General features: G+C 39.9%; 1 protein-coding gene across 5 annotated transcripts in view; it reads right to left on the bottom strand.

The window, feature by feature from the left end:
* Window positions 1-307: 307 nt before the first annotated feature.
* The window catches only part of meis2a (Meis homeobox 2a), a 50492-nt gene continuing 36301 nt past the window's right edge, over window positions 308-14498 (bottom strand). For 3 of the 5 annotated variants that reach the window (XM_055171818.2, XM_055171821.2, XM_055171819.2), the window contains exons 10-13: window positions 5892-5950; window positions 4846-4956; window positions 4458-4545; window positions 308-1693 (exon numbers count right to left, since the gene is read on the bottom strand). In XM_055171818.2, coding sequence (XP_055027793.1) covers window positions 4487-4545; window positions 4846-4956; window positions 5892-5950 — 229 coding nt within the window. In that variant the 3' untranslated portion in view covers window positions 308-1693; window positions 4458-4486. The remainder of the gene's footprint in view (window positions 1694-4457; window positions 4546-4845; window positions 4957-5891; window positions 5951-14498) is intronic. The other 2 variants (XM_055171820.2, XM_055171822.2) reach the window with 1 other exon arrangement.

Below are 14498 nucleotides of genomic sequence, written 5' to 3'. Positions count from 1 at the left end.
TCATTAGGTCAGTATAATAATAAGTCCTGATAAGCCTGATGTGGCAGCGTGTGTTTGTGAGTTTGGTCAGCAGGTGGCGCCGCAGAGCGACTCGAATCCGAATCTTCAATGTAATTCAGTCGTGTTGAGCAGCTGAAGTTATTTCTCTCTTAAAACAATCAGACGACTTCTCCACGAATCCAGCATCTTTCTCATCTGAAAATCACCGAATTTCAGCAGAGCAAAACCAAGATTGGTTTCTAGCTGATGAAACTGAATGATGTTATAAAGTCTTCATTTGCAACACACTGTACAACACACAAGAATCTACCAAAATCCAAAATGAAATATTTATTACAGCATTTGTGAGTGAACACCTTTGAAACATTACGCCACAGTCCTTATACAAGTATTGAATGTATTTCTGACAAAGCTTAAGGGAGACAGTATTTAATCTTCTAGTGAGCAACACGTGCTGGAAAAGAGGGGAATTCATGGACATACAATATCAATGTCACAGCAGATTTGAAACTAGCAAAACATTCTTCTTCAATTGAGGTAAACACAGAATATCTAACATGAAACAATTAATAGACTAAAACTCTGTACGAACTTTCTTACAATAATCTCTCGCTTTCGAGTTCATAATTTAAGTTGTGTTTTTCTTGCTTTGTTTTTCTTTTTTTCTGTCAAACTTTTAAAGTTTTCCGGTGCGTCGACTCTATGTGCCGGAGAATTCCGAGAATCCATTCGAACGACGATCCGTACGGCAGATATATCGACTCTGCTGTGTGTGAGGATTCACATCCTTCATAAGGCTCTTACTCTGAGAGTCCAAGATACAAAACATAATAATAATAATAATAATTATAATAATAAAATAAAAATGTATAAAAGCAACAGGATCCAGTGCTTGGGCAATTCAAACAAAGAACTCCACCTACAGGTTAACATTCATTCATGGAGTAAAAAGATGAAATGCAGGAGGTGAAGAGAGGGAGCTTCAATCAGCAGTAAGTGAAGATGATGATGGAGGAAGAGGAATCATTCGTTATTCTGGTCCGGGTCGGGTCGGGTCTTTATTCTGCTTATTGCTGCGATCGGAGCGTCTCTGCTTCAGGGGACAGCGCGCGCGCACACACAGTGTGAAAAAACAGGGAAACATTTTACTCTAGGACTATAAGCTTATGAAACAAATAAAGTGAGTGATACAAATGTACAAGTTTTCATTAAGTTTCTATGCTTTTATACTACAGTAGTTTCAACTCTTGGAGTCTCTTTTGTATTTTTTCTCTCTCACATTATGTGTGTGTGTTTTAAACTGAAACATCCTCAGTTGATCTGAACAAAAACCAAAGACTTTACAAAGTGTTTTCATTCAGCTCTTGGTCCTCCAGCAATGAACGTAACAAAATTCACAATCAAATAAAAAATCATCACAGCTCGTCCACTTGAAGCGTCTGATTCTTTTTTCTTTTCCTTAAAAAATCTTTCTAGGGAGAATTGTCAATATCATCCACGGCGTAATTGGTGGGTTCCCTCGCGTGGTGGACGGTGCTGCGGTCGTGGTGGGTTCTGTTGGAGTCGGTTCATCGTGCGTGAGCGTGGCCTCATGGATGTGTGGGGAATGTGATACACGAGGGACTGACGGTGAAGGGTTTGGGTCGGTGAGGACCACGCTGAGGTACAAACTCCTCCAGCACGACTCGCAGACCTGAGATTCACACAAACACACAGTTAGTGGTGCTTATCTAGACTCAGATCACACATATGCAGCTTGAGATATTACACAGAGAAAGCAGAAATGGCTGATAATGACTGAGGAAACTCGTCTGTGAGGAATGCTGAGCATTCTCATTTACGCACTTGGCAGATGCTTGTATCCAAAGTGCATTACAAGGTGTACATTTTTTGTGTCAGTATGAGTTCTCTGGGTTGGAACCCATGAGCTTCTGTGCTGCTAACACTACAGGTATGACTTTACCACTGAGCTATAGAGGAGAATTGAATGAATCCGGTCTACACATTTAGCTACAGGAGGTGGATTTCAGTTTACATGCATTCATGGATTTGACATTTATACATTTATCCAAATAAACTTGTAGTACAATTGAGTGTGCATGCATTTATGCCCCTGTGTGTGTGTGTGTGTGTGTGTGTGCGTGCGTGCGTGCGTGCGTGCGTGTGTGTGTGTGTGTGTGTGTGTGTGTGTGTGTGTGCTTGTGCATGTGTGTGTATGTGCATGCATGTGTGTGTGTGCGTGTGTGTGTGTGCGTGCATGCATGCGTGTGTGTGTGTGTGTGTGTGTGTGTGTGTGTGTGTGTGCGTGAATGCGTGAGTGTGTGTGTGTGTGTGCGTGCATGCATGCGTGTGTGTGTGTGTGTGTGTGTGTGCAAGTATGTGTGTTTGTGCATGTATATGTGCATGCATGTGTGTGTGCATGTATGTGTGTGCGTGCATGCATGTATGTGTGTGTGGTTGTGCATGTATGTGTGCACGCATGTGTGTGTGTGTGTGTGTGTGTGTGCGTGTGTGTGTGTGTGTGCGTGTGTGTCTATTACGAACAGCACAAAGTGTAGAAAAACACTCCTCATTCACTATTATTTAAACGTTTAGGGTCACTTGGCTAAAATGTTGTTTTTGCATCAAACATACAATTTTATTTTTGATTTAATGGATTTTTGAAATAGATGACTCAGAAATTATTTAAAAAAAGCAGCCAATAAGAGTCCAGCACAGACATTTCAACATCATCTCGGTTGCTTCATAAAGAGAAAATTTCTGTCAATTCTCAACAAAATGCTGGAGACACTCAAGATGATGAAATAAAAAATGCTTTTGATTCATTGCAGAAATTTGTGATCAAAACATAATTCTCACTTATCTATTTATGTTTAATTAAGCGTACTATTTTTTTTAAAGTGGGAAAATTATTAAAGGAGGAGTATGTGACCCTAAATGTTTGAATGTTAATGAGAGAAAACAGAGGTGACGTCAGAAGAGTCTTAACAAGCATACACTGATCTGAAAAAAGACTTTCATATCTTACAGAGGAAACGGTTTTTAGATTGAGGTAAAGCGTAAATATCTGAGTTGAGGAGATGTTGAGGTTTTACAGGGATCGGTGCTTGAGGAACACAGTGGGTGGCACAGAGTGTTTGGTAACGTGACCCCGAGGGCATTAACAACACTCATTTAAAAGAGGAGGAGGTGGGGTCGCTCTCAGGTCATCAGGCACTCACTTTACATTCCTGTACCGCGGTACGACGCCACGTGAAGAAGAATCGACAGCGAGCAGGTATTGAGAGAGCAGATTCACGGCCGTGAACGCATTCCAAATGCATTTGTTTATTAAAGCGCTCTTTAAAGAGCTCATGAAATGAGTAAATCAAGCGTGTCGACGGCCTTTACCTCCATATAACCCGAAGCTCTTCCTGTTAAAAGCACAGCAGATGTTGCGGTTATATTGAGATCAGCCGTGACGTACGCTACCGTATACGATCGCCGTTAAACTACGGCATATTGTGTGTGTGCGCGTAATGAAATCACAGCGATGGCTAATATTCCTCTGCATTAAACCATTCATCTAATTGCTTGTGAAGCATAAAATATGTTACGTAATTAAATCGACTGAAAATTACCCAACGCCGTATTAAAAATTATCCAAGCTGAGCAAATGTTGTCTCTGCGGCTGTTTTAGGGAAGGCGCTCGCTGGCGTTGGGAGTCTATTAGCGGCGTCTCGCTGCATCGCTGCGGTGACCTACGCCAAACTGCCGTCTATTTACATATAAAGGGTTCTTTTAATCAGGCAAAGTGTTATTATATTGAGACTCATTGAGCGGCAAGTCGAGGTGTTAAATAAAATCTTCTCTGGCCTGCCACCTCTGGGACGCCATACGTCTCGATTTCTTAAATGTCAGCAGCTCCGGCGGGCGGCGTAACGGCATCTTAATCAGCCGGCGAACGCCGACATCTCCGCATTTACTCCGGGTCGTTCTTCAACGGCTCGGCCCTGTCCTCAAGACATTGGGATTCGTTCCCGTGGCAGACGCGCGGCTTCCCCCGTGAAGGATGGCCGGTGTCACGCGCTCGGGGAGCGTAATGTACTGCGTGCCTACCGTCTATGCATATAAGATCATTCGAGAATCAATCGTTCCCCTGACGGATTTATGTCACTCCGAGGACAGTTTGACTTCACCTGTTTTATTGCTTCGCTGGAGCTGTTTAATTCCACCCCCCCCCAACGTCCAACATTTGCATGAGATGTGAAGAACCCGACGCCGCCGTGACGTTTAAATACATTTCCCTTTACTGTTTCTGTGCAGGACATCATCTCGCTTTACTTTTCGTGCGTTTAGTGGCAGGACGCTGGTCAAGTGAATGTCTGTGGGGTTATTTTTAGGCTTTCAGGGGAATTCTGAAGGAAATTCTGGGCACAGGAAAGACTTGTGAAAGAAAGGCAGAGTACAGTACTTACTTCCTCCGTTTCTTTCCTGTACAGACGTGTTACATGTAGTGCCACTGGCCGTCCATGCCCATATTCATGCCCATGCCACTCATAGGACCTGCAGAGACAAAACAACACCAACTGTAAAGTCATCGTAACTCAACAATACACACCACAAAGCTCCACTATTCACACAATGCTGAGTGTTTTTGGGACTTTCTCCTTTAAGAAGCTAAACTGTGGACAGAAAAGAGAAACGTCTGAGGTCACATTGAGATCTAGAGGAGATAACTGAGTGACATTAATGCTCGTCTTTATTTCTGGCTGAAGACTTCAGGAAACGTCTCTGTTTATTGTGCACTTCATTTCGGGGTGACTGTTTAGAGAAAAGAAGTGAGATATTCCTATAAGAACAAACCTGCCGGCCGGATGCCCATGTGTTGCTGTCCATCCAGTACGAAGCTGCCCATTGGCTGACCCTCCGGACTGTACGCCGCTCCCTGACTCACTGAAGGATCAAGAAGAAAACCTGATGAAGTCAAACGCAGACACGAGAGAAAGAAAAGAGACATACCAGAGACAATCAGAGGAGATCTCAGCAACAACCAAACACACATTGAGCGATCTTCATCATCATCATCCTCCACACGCACACACACACACACACACACGCACACCTCTGTTAAATGTCAAGAACTTGTGTTCTGGTTAATAGAGTTTGTTTTAGTCTGTTTCTGTATTACTGATAAGGTTTCCGCTGAGAAACACTTTGTTATCTCTGTAATTACCAGGTTAAGAGTGATTAGTTTTGTTATCCAGCTAGTTTGTGGAATGAATCAGTCAGTCATGTTATATTGTATGAGAAATGAAATATGCTAATTGTGACATTAAATAGACAGAAACAGCAGATTTAATCTGACTTCACAGAGCTCATAATCTCTCTTTTTCATTGAGGTTGCATTAAAAACGAAGGCTATGGGAACATTTCTTGTTTACGGTTCAATCCAAAGACAGAAAGGTGAAGGTTTGATGTTTGATCAGGACACATGCATGACTGAACTAGAAAATGCATTCAGCTCTTCATCTGAGGTCTGTATCTAAAGACGTTTAGTAAAAATATCGCCTGCAAATCAGATCATCATTGAAGCAGATTTGACCGTCTCAATTCGACCGAAATGCATCTCACAATTTTCCCGAGTCGATCAGATTCCTGCCAGCAGTAAATGCATTTAAGATCTCTTCGTTTGTAAAATGACTTTATTACGTATCATTATGTTAATCACTTGCACTTTCTAATCTACTACAACACAAAGAGAAAGTGTTTCAATTCTCCCAGAATGAGCATAAACGTCTCTTGTGGCCAATTAGCATTGAGATGCATTAATGTCTCTGCTGAAACATCTCACACTACACAAACACAAAGAGTCAAACACCAGCGATATGAAGATCATCAGACGGGTTTACCTGCTCGATTGGACTGGTCGATCATGGGTTGGACTATCCTTCTTCTGGCATTAATAAACCTGAAAGCACAGAAGAGACAGAAACATGAAACAACAGAATCAGCAGCTGGTTTGATGAACACAATATAATAAATACACTAAAGCTTCAAACGATCAGCTGAAATATAAAAACTGCTGAGCAGGACTGAGATTATATGAAGTTTCTCTTGAAGTGTTTTCATGTGAGTTTCTGTCTCATAGATGTCAGCTGTGCTCTCCACAATTCTTTCACAGCTGTACCGTATGTCCACTATCGACTCATTCCTGTCTCGCTTTATTTCTTTTCAAGAGTTTTTGAGTTGAAGTAAACTAAAGCGATCATTACTTAAAATTAACACAGATGAAGCCCCCTGACATCCCTCTCACATACAAAAAAATTATGATGTAAAAAACGGCTCTATACAAACGCCTCTTTGACTTCTCTCCCCTGCCCCCTAGTAAGGGCGCTCTCGTTCTCTCTCTCTCTCTGTCCTCCAGCTGTCTGTAAATGAGCTGCAGGCTTTCTGAAGCTATTGTTATGTCAGCGAGCTCATCAATTAGCCTGTCTAAAGTTTTATCACCAGCACGACAGCTCTAGAAAAGCGGCCCCTCTCTCCTGCGGCCGGCCGGGTCACGGCGAGGTTAGTGCCAGCCCAGGGAACCCGTTTTAATGCCGAACGGGCCGGCGAGGGCCGTGTCAAAGGCGAGCGTGGGGAAGAAAGAGCACGGAGGAGGAGGAGGAGGCGGCGACGGTGCCCACATGTGTTTGATATTACAGCGAGAATCAGACGCAGAAGAGAAGGAACGCACAGAGGGCGACTCTATGAGAGACGTCATTAGATACTAAACGACTGGAATCAATTTGAACTCCAATACCTTCTGAACCAAACGTACCTGACGTTACCTTTCAAACGCCTGACAGAACAAGAAAACAAACTGCGACATCAGTCCGCTTATGGACAACTGAACTGAAGAAGTCACGGCTGAAGGCCAATGTTAGGCGCCGTAGTCAATTTATTCCCTTCAGCCGTGACTTATTCACAAAACACCAGATTTGATAAAACATCTACTAAACAACAAAAAATTAAAGCAAGAAATATATGTACTGTATAAATGCAACCTTCATAAAGTAAAGTCATTAAAATTCTTCTTTGAGCCTGATAAAATAGTCCCTGATCGACTGTGAACGGTGACCAATCAGAGCTAACAGTTTTATAAGAGTCTTCCTCTCCAAACTTTAGTCCTGCTGGTCCACAGCACATTTTCTTTTATCAGTGTGATTTAAAGTCAATAGAGATTATCAGGGTTGTGTGTGATAAGAGTGTTTTACTGTCTCCTCCCATGAGCTGATAATGGGCTGTGCTTAAAACAACACCCAAAACAAACACATACACACCAGACACCAAACCTCAACATGAACGACTCGACTCGCACCAAACTCTCAATCTGACAGAGAATACAGATAACAACAATCTGACACGCATTTATATTCTGGCCTTCAGTTTCCATTAATGACTTCTAAAGGCAGAAATAAACCATTACATTTGTGAAAAAACGGCAAAAAATGACGTTCTTACTTTGTATTTTTGTCTTGTTTTCAGTACAAATGTCTAAAGATTATAATTACAAATATCTAAAAAAAAATATCATTAAATGAATATGTATTTTCTTGAAAAACAAAATGATCTAAGAACATATAGGGGTGGTTTCCCGAACGGGTATTACTTTATGCCGGGATTAGGCCTTAGTATAATTAGGAATTATAACTAGTTTTCAACAAACATGCCTTACTAAAAACATTACTGGTGTCCATTTTGAGGCTAAACAAAGGACACTAATGTATTTTAAGATATATCAGTGCATGTTGTTCTCAGTTTGGACAGCTCTTACATTTATTTTAGTCTAGGACTAATCTAATCCCTGTCCGGGAAACCGCCCCGTACAGTTTAAGTGAATTTGGGCCTAAAACAAGCAAAAAAAATCTGCAAATCAAGTACAAAAAAAAATTATTGAAATAAGTTAAATTTTTCTAAAACAATTAATTTAAGAAAAAAAATCTTACCCAGTTGGCCTTTTTTGCTTGTTTGAAGCACAAATTCAATTTAATGTTTTTTTTGTCTTAAAACTACATGAATTCTCTTAGGTCATTTTGTTTATCAAGAAAATAAATCTTGATTAAAAAATATATAGAGATTTGTACTGAAAACAAGACAAAAATACAAAAAAGTATTTTTTTTTGCAGTGAATAACTATTGAGTCACATAGTGGGTAGTTTTTAATACATCAGTGATGATTTACACTGCATGAAAATAAAGAAAATCTTCAATTTTTACAAAATATTTATATTTATAAATGACTATTTGTAAAAGCAACAAATCACATGAAAAATAAGGGTTTACATTTGAAATGTCCCAAATGTTGGTATTAAAAACTTAATCATTAGATGTGGATGCAGATTTTCATGCCATCTTTCACTAAACTTTGAAATAAAACTGAAATTCTTTAATTCTGAAGAGTCTGGAGCTTTATTTCTGTGCTGTATATTTTGGGTTCAAGTCATAAAGTCGCTGTGTGAGAGTTATAGACTCAGAACAGCAGGAGTCCACTTGACTACATCAACATTCACACACATCTCATGAGGGTTCAGTCATGTGTATGACACCCTGATGTCACCGTTCATCTTATGAACCGCCCACATGAACGCCAGACAACAGTCGCAGCCAATCACAACAACAGGATACAAGACCTCAACCAATCAGGGACCGGCTATGATGTATAAGACGCTGTGCAATGCAAGAGTTCAGACTTTACAGAAAACACATTTTAAAAATAAAAAAACAGGATTCTGAATAATATGATGGTATTTTTATAAATCTTCTGTAATATGTACACAAGCTAAACTATCTGTAGAAATAATAGTCTGAAGGAGTTTACAGTTTTTTATGAATTGCTAAAACACTAAACCCCAATCTCTGAACACATTTATTAAATCATAAACTCTAACAAAACTCTAAACACAAACTTCTCACATTTTAAACTGCAGTGTACTTGTTTTGTAAATGCTAAACACAGACAGGCAAAAGTTGAACACAACTACAACACAGTTGTCATCAAGCAAACACTTAAAATTCGACACACTTTTCTCTAATGGTATTTTGTGTGTATTGTAAAGAGTCTGAGAGTCAGATGAAGAGTATGAGGAAGAAGAGGACACCAGAGACGATGCAATTGGCAAAATTTGCGGTTGGATTGCTGACTTTTTACAAAATACAAGTGCTGCTTACAATAATATTAAACACTGACTATTACTTGCAGTACTTACAAGTGAAATGGTTTTGAAGGAATTGTTTGATTTTGTCAGGGGTTCTGTGAATTCCGTTTTACAATTTGGATTTGTGTTTAAGGTTTTGAGAAAATGAGTGATGGTTTCAAAAAATGTGTTTTAGCAATTCAGAAAAACTGTAATAGGATGTTTATATAGGTTACGTATCACTGTTATGTCAAATCTTCTTCAATATCAATAGCTTAGCAATAGTAACTTAAGTGTATAAATAATAGTATGTAGGATTGTAATCAAACTTTATTCAATCTCAATGAGACGTCAATAACCAACCACAATCTGAGAGGATCTTTCTAAGAGAGAAACAGAGAGAAGATCTGAAGGAGGAAAAACTCTGCTGTTATAAACTTTGACCTGTCAAGTGTACACAGATTAACAGCACAACTTTAATCAAAACAAACAATTCACCAATTTACACCCACTAACAGGGTCAAATCTGTTTGTGTGTCCACAGGCCAGAGAAATCTCTCTCTCTCTCTCACTCTCTCTTTCTCTCTCTCTGTCTGTCTGTCTGTCTGTCTGTCTGTCTGTCTGTCTGTCTTATCATAACATCTCAGAGGACACACACACGCGCACACACACACACACGCGGACACCGCTCTTCCATCTGTAGTAAATCAAACAGTGGGTGAGGTAACGTTTGTCTGTGTGTGTGTGTGTGTGTGTGTGTGTGTGTGTGTGTGTGTGTGTGTGTGTGTGTGTGTGTGTGTGTGTGTGTGTGTGTGTGTGTGTGTGTGTGTAGAGACTGACTGTGTCTGTATTGTGTGTTTACATATTTCTCTCTCTCTCTCTCTCTCTCTCTAGTGCAAATCGAAAGAAAGAAAAAATGTATGGAGTACAATACAAAAAATGAGATAGTAATAAGAACTAGTATAAAGAAAATTTTACAAATAAGCAAGAAAGAAATGTAAAAAATAGAATAAATAAATAATATACATTAAAGGGGACATATCATGAAAATCAGACAAAGTGCTATAATTGGGTCCCCAGTGCTTCTATCAACATAGAAAATGTGAAAAAGATCAACCCAGTAACTTAGCTTTAGTAAACCATTCTCTGCAAGAATGTGAAAAAATAGGTCATTGAAATTTGGCTCCCCTTGTGATGTCAGAAGGGGATCTTATTATAATAATACCACCCCTTAATCTGCACTATCCAACCACGACACTGCTATTTAGTGCAGAGATCAGCTCATTTGCATTTTAAAGGACACGCAAAAACAGCTAATTTTTGCTCACACCTACAAAGTGACAATTTCAACATCTTATAATAAATGATCTGTGGGGCATTTTGAGCTAAAACTTCACATTTGTACCAAATATTGATTTGACATCTTAGTCAAGTCTTGTGAAATGTCCATTTTAAGGAGTTATAATAGATAGAGACATAAAGACAGCTCTCTTTCAGGTGTGTCTTAAGACACAGAATGATTTATTTATTTTGCAAACTAACATAATTTAACAAGCTCCTAATTCAAATAAATCAATAACACTGCAGCACTCGACCTCACCGCTCTTTTCTCTCTCTCTCTCTCTCCTGATTGTTTTGTTATTTTACTGCTCATCCAATTGAGTAACATTATTCCATCTTAATGTATTAAATCAGTGTTATCAGGAGTGCACCAGACTCCAAATCAGACAATGAAAAAATTGCTTGATATTTTTGTGCTGATGCTCTGCGTTGACCTGCTGAAATATCTTTGGTAGCAAAAATAGGTGCAATCACGTCGACAACAAAGATATGTTTTGACTGGCCGTGAATCGTCTGGTTAAGACAGCCCGCCCAAAGGTGAGCTTTACGTCACACACAAACACAAAGTAAAAGAGATGGAAGCGAGTGACGGGGTTCCCACCCGAGGCGGAGGGTCCAGCTGTCAGCTGTCCGTCACACACCTCCAGCAGGATCAGATGTTTGTTACGACTTTGATCTTGAGAATAGCAGCTGTTGGATTCTACAGTGAGACTTTTGTTCTGTCTGTAGTTGTGTTGTGGCTTCTGTCCCGCGGCCAGATCGACTGCAGGAGAGAGAGAGAAACACACATCTACACCTTCACTGACTACATCAACAAGCTCTGACAATACCAGCAGGTTAATCTCCAGCCCAGTAAAGCTCACAGGCATCTGACACTGCGTCCTGCTTCACTTAAAGACATGACAGTCAGAAGTCAAAAATCACAGCCAAAGACGCCCCGGGCGTCAACACACCTGTGTGAGGAGGAGTCCACACCAGCACACATCTCTCTCTCTTACTCTCTCTTTCTCCTCTGAGACACCTTGGCGCTAAAACTGTTTTAGATTTGCGATGATCTCAGGGATTCAAACCTTGTCAACATTCAGAACGTTCACAGGTAAAATCCTGAAATGTTAAACACAATAAATCAAGTTTTCTCACCGCCAGACCAGAGACGCTGTACACACACAAAACACATTCATTAAAATATTCAACATGTTTTTACACAACTTATTCAACTATTATCTATTTTAAAAAAGTGCAGTTACAATACACTGAAAAGTTAAATATTTATTTATTGTCACTATTGTTCTTTTGTTTTCATGACAACAGCGTATTGGCCTCACAAAAACAAAGTTTTATAATGGGTTTCAAAGTTATTTAAAAAAAAACAACAACAGCATTATAATTTCCGTCTAATCGTCAAAAATGTAAATCTTAAAACAGTGACATCATGTGTATGTGTTAATTCAGTCTATACACGAGACTGTGTTTATGCTACTCAAGATAAGATATAACAAGAGTTTATTAACGCTTCTCCAACAAATCTTACACATTTTTCACGTAATAGTACAGTAATAATAAATCTACCTCATCGTCCATCTAAACAAAACTGCTCAATGCTTTTGCCATCTTGACGATATGTTTTTTCCTCTCTGTAGAAGAATGCGTATATGTGCAGGCGTGTAGTGTTTCTTTACAAAGTAACAATGCCACCTACTGGCCTGGCACATATACTACAGCGTTTTTAGTCATTTTAAGAAAACATGTGTATGAGGATCTTTTTGAAAACATTATGGTGTGTAGGCAAAATTGTTCAAAAACGCACAGAAAGTTTTCAGTTTTTAGTTCAATCATTGTCATGTAAACGTGCCCTTAAACTCCAGCACAGAAGGGCTCAATAGATAAATAAATCATTCAGGTGATTCCTGCTAGAGTCATTTATGGCAATCCTGTTATATTCAATATATATTTAATTTAAACTTTGATGTTAAAAAAATTCTAAAAATAACTTATTTGAATGTTTGAAAAATCAATCATAAAAAAACTTTACAAAAACATTGAAGTTAAAAAAATAATAAATAAGTACACATAAAATATGCAATACACCTGCCTGAGATCTGCCTATCACCACACACACACACACACACACACACACACACACACACACACACACACACACACACACACACACACACGCACGCACGCACACACGCATGCACGCACTCGGTACCTCATCCAGAAAAGCTGTCTGGCATAGATTTCAATAAACAAGAGTCAAATATTCATTTAGCTCAACATCACACAACAATCATTCACTGCGAAATCAATCTTGGGAGAAACAAGTAGGAGTTTGTGACAATCACACAAATTAAGTTTGATAAAAACTACAAACTGGTGTGAGCAGCGAAAAAAAGCATCATTTTAGTGTTTGTCTCCCTCTCAGCTCACGCTATCTTAATGTGCAGTGTCAGCAGAAGGACATCTCTCTCTCTCTCTCTCTCTCTCTCTCTCTCTCTCTCTCTCTCTCTCTCTCATCTCTCTCTCTCTCTCTCTCTCTCTCTCTCTCTCGCTCTCTCTCTCTCTCTCTCTCTCTCAGTGTTAGGAAGGGCAGATATGACTCTATAAATAACGTCAGGTCTGGTAAGAGATCTGTCTGACAATGAGCTACAGGAAACATTTATTCCTACATCCTCTACAGAGTCTTTCTTTAGGTGTTATCTGGTATGGGTCAGATCAGGAGGATTCTGGGTAAGTTAAATACACACTATGAGGTGAGACACTAAAGCACAACAGCAGCTCATAAACCAAACCTTGACATCACAAAACTTTATATTTCATAAGCCAAACTTTTATAAGCCAAAGCTCACAGGTGAACCTCAAAGAGCGAGCAAAGCAGATCACAGCCCTCAACATCATTCCCATATGACACATTTCTCCTAGATTTTGGCAATTTCACATCAGTAATATTTTTTCATGAAATGTTTTTTTCTTATCACAGATATTTTAAGGTGAGACTCAATACTACAACACTGAACAGCTTCATGTAAATCAAAGTTATATAGATGACCAGCAACTTTACTCAACACAGAGAAAGAGTGAGAAACTGAAATGAGAGAGAGAGAGAGAGAGAGAGAGAGAGAGAGAGAGAGAGAGAGAGAGAGAGAGAGAGAGAGAGAGAGGTGTGTGTTAGACAGAGGGGTCTCTTGTACTCTACTGCAGGTCTGATTGTGTCTCTCTGAACAAAGCCGTGATCCAGGTCGTCCTCTCTCTGGGACCTCCAGACCAAAGTCTTCTCCTGTCGACCTCTCCTGATCAGATCTGTCTCTCTCGCTCTCTCTCTCTCTCATGTGCTCTATATCAAAGGCAGGATCCTCACAATGTTCGTCACAGGAATCCAGGAGGTTTTTTGTCCCATCAACAGGAATTTCAGATGATTTGGCCGAGCCTCCGGTGAATAACTCTCTGACCTGACTTGCCTGATGTTTTATACTGAGTTTATTTCAAGAATGATTTAACCAAGACGTCTCCTTAAAGAGCAACCTGTGAGTTTGAACAGTGTCAATGATTTCCGACCTTTCTTTACATTACGATTATTGTTTGAATTCACAGACGAGGAGAATTCATTCCTACTGAGTCGCTTCAGTTATTACAGCATTAATCAGTGAGAAACAGGCAAAGAAACTCAATGATCTGCCGTCGTAGTCGTGTGACAGTATGAAACTTAAGGCTGTAATTGAAACGCCACCCGCACGGCGAGGTGCATTAAAGGCTGATAAACGCCTTTCCTGCCAGCAATTTAAGTACCTGGCCGACAAATCGACCCCTCATTCTCAGGCATGTTTCTCATTGTGAGCGAAAAAGAAAATAAGCTATACAGGAAGAAATGAATCAGAAAACCAGAGAAAATCAATTGACCCCGGGGTGGCACGCGGGCCCGCGGCCTGATAAAACCGAGAGCCGCCGCCTGTACCCGACAGATAGAGCGCTCTGCGAACCGGCCGCTTTGATAAATATATT

This window comes from Misgurnus anguillicaudatus, chromosome 7 (assembly GCF_027580225.2).
Source record: "Misgurnus anguillicaudatus chromosome 7, ASM2758022v2, whole genome shotgun sequence".
NCBI classification, from domain to species: Eukaryota; Metazoa; Chordata; class Actinopteri; order Cypriniformes; family Cobitidae; genus Misgurnus; species Misgurnus anguillicaudatus.
Note: the sequence above shows the minus strand (reverse complement) of the source record. Positions and strands in the feature narration are given on the sequence as shown.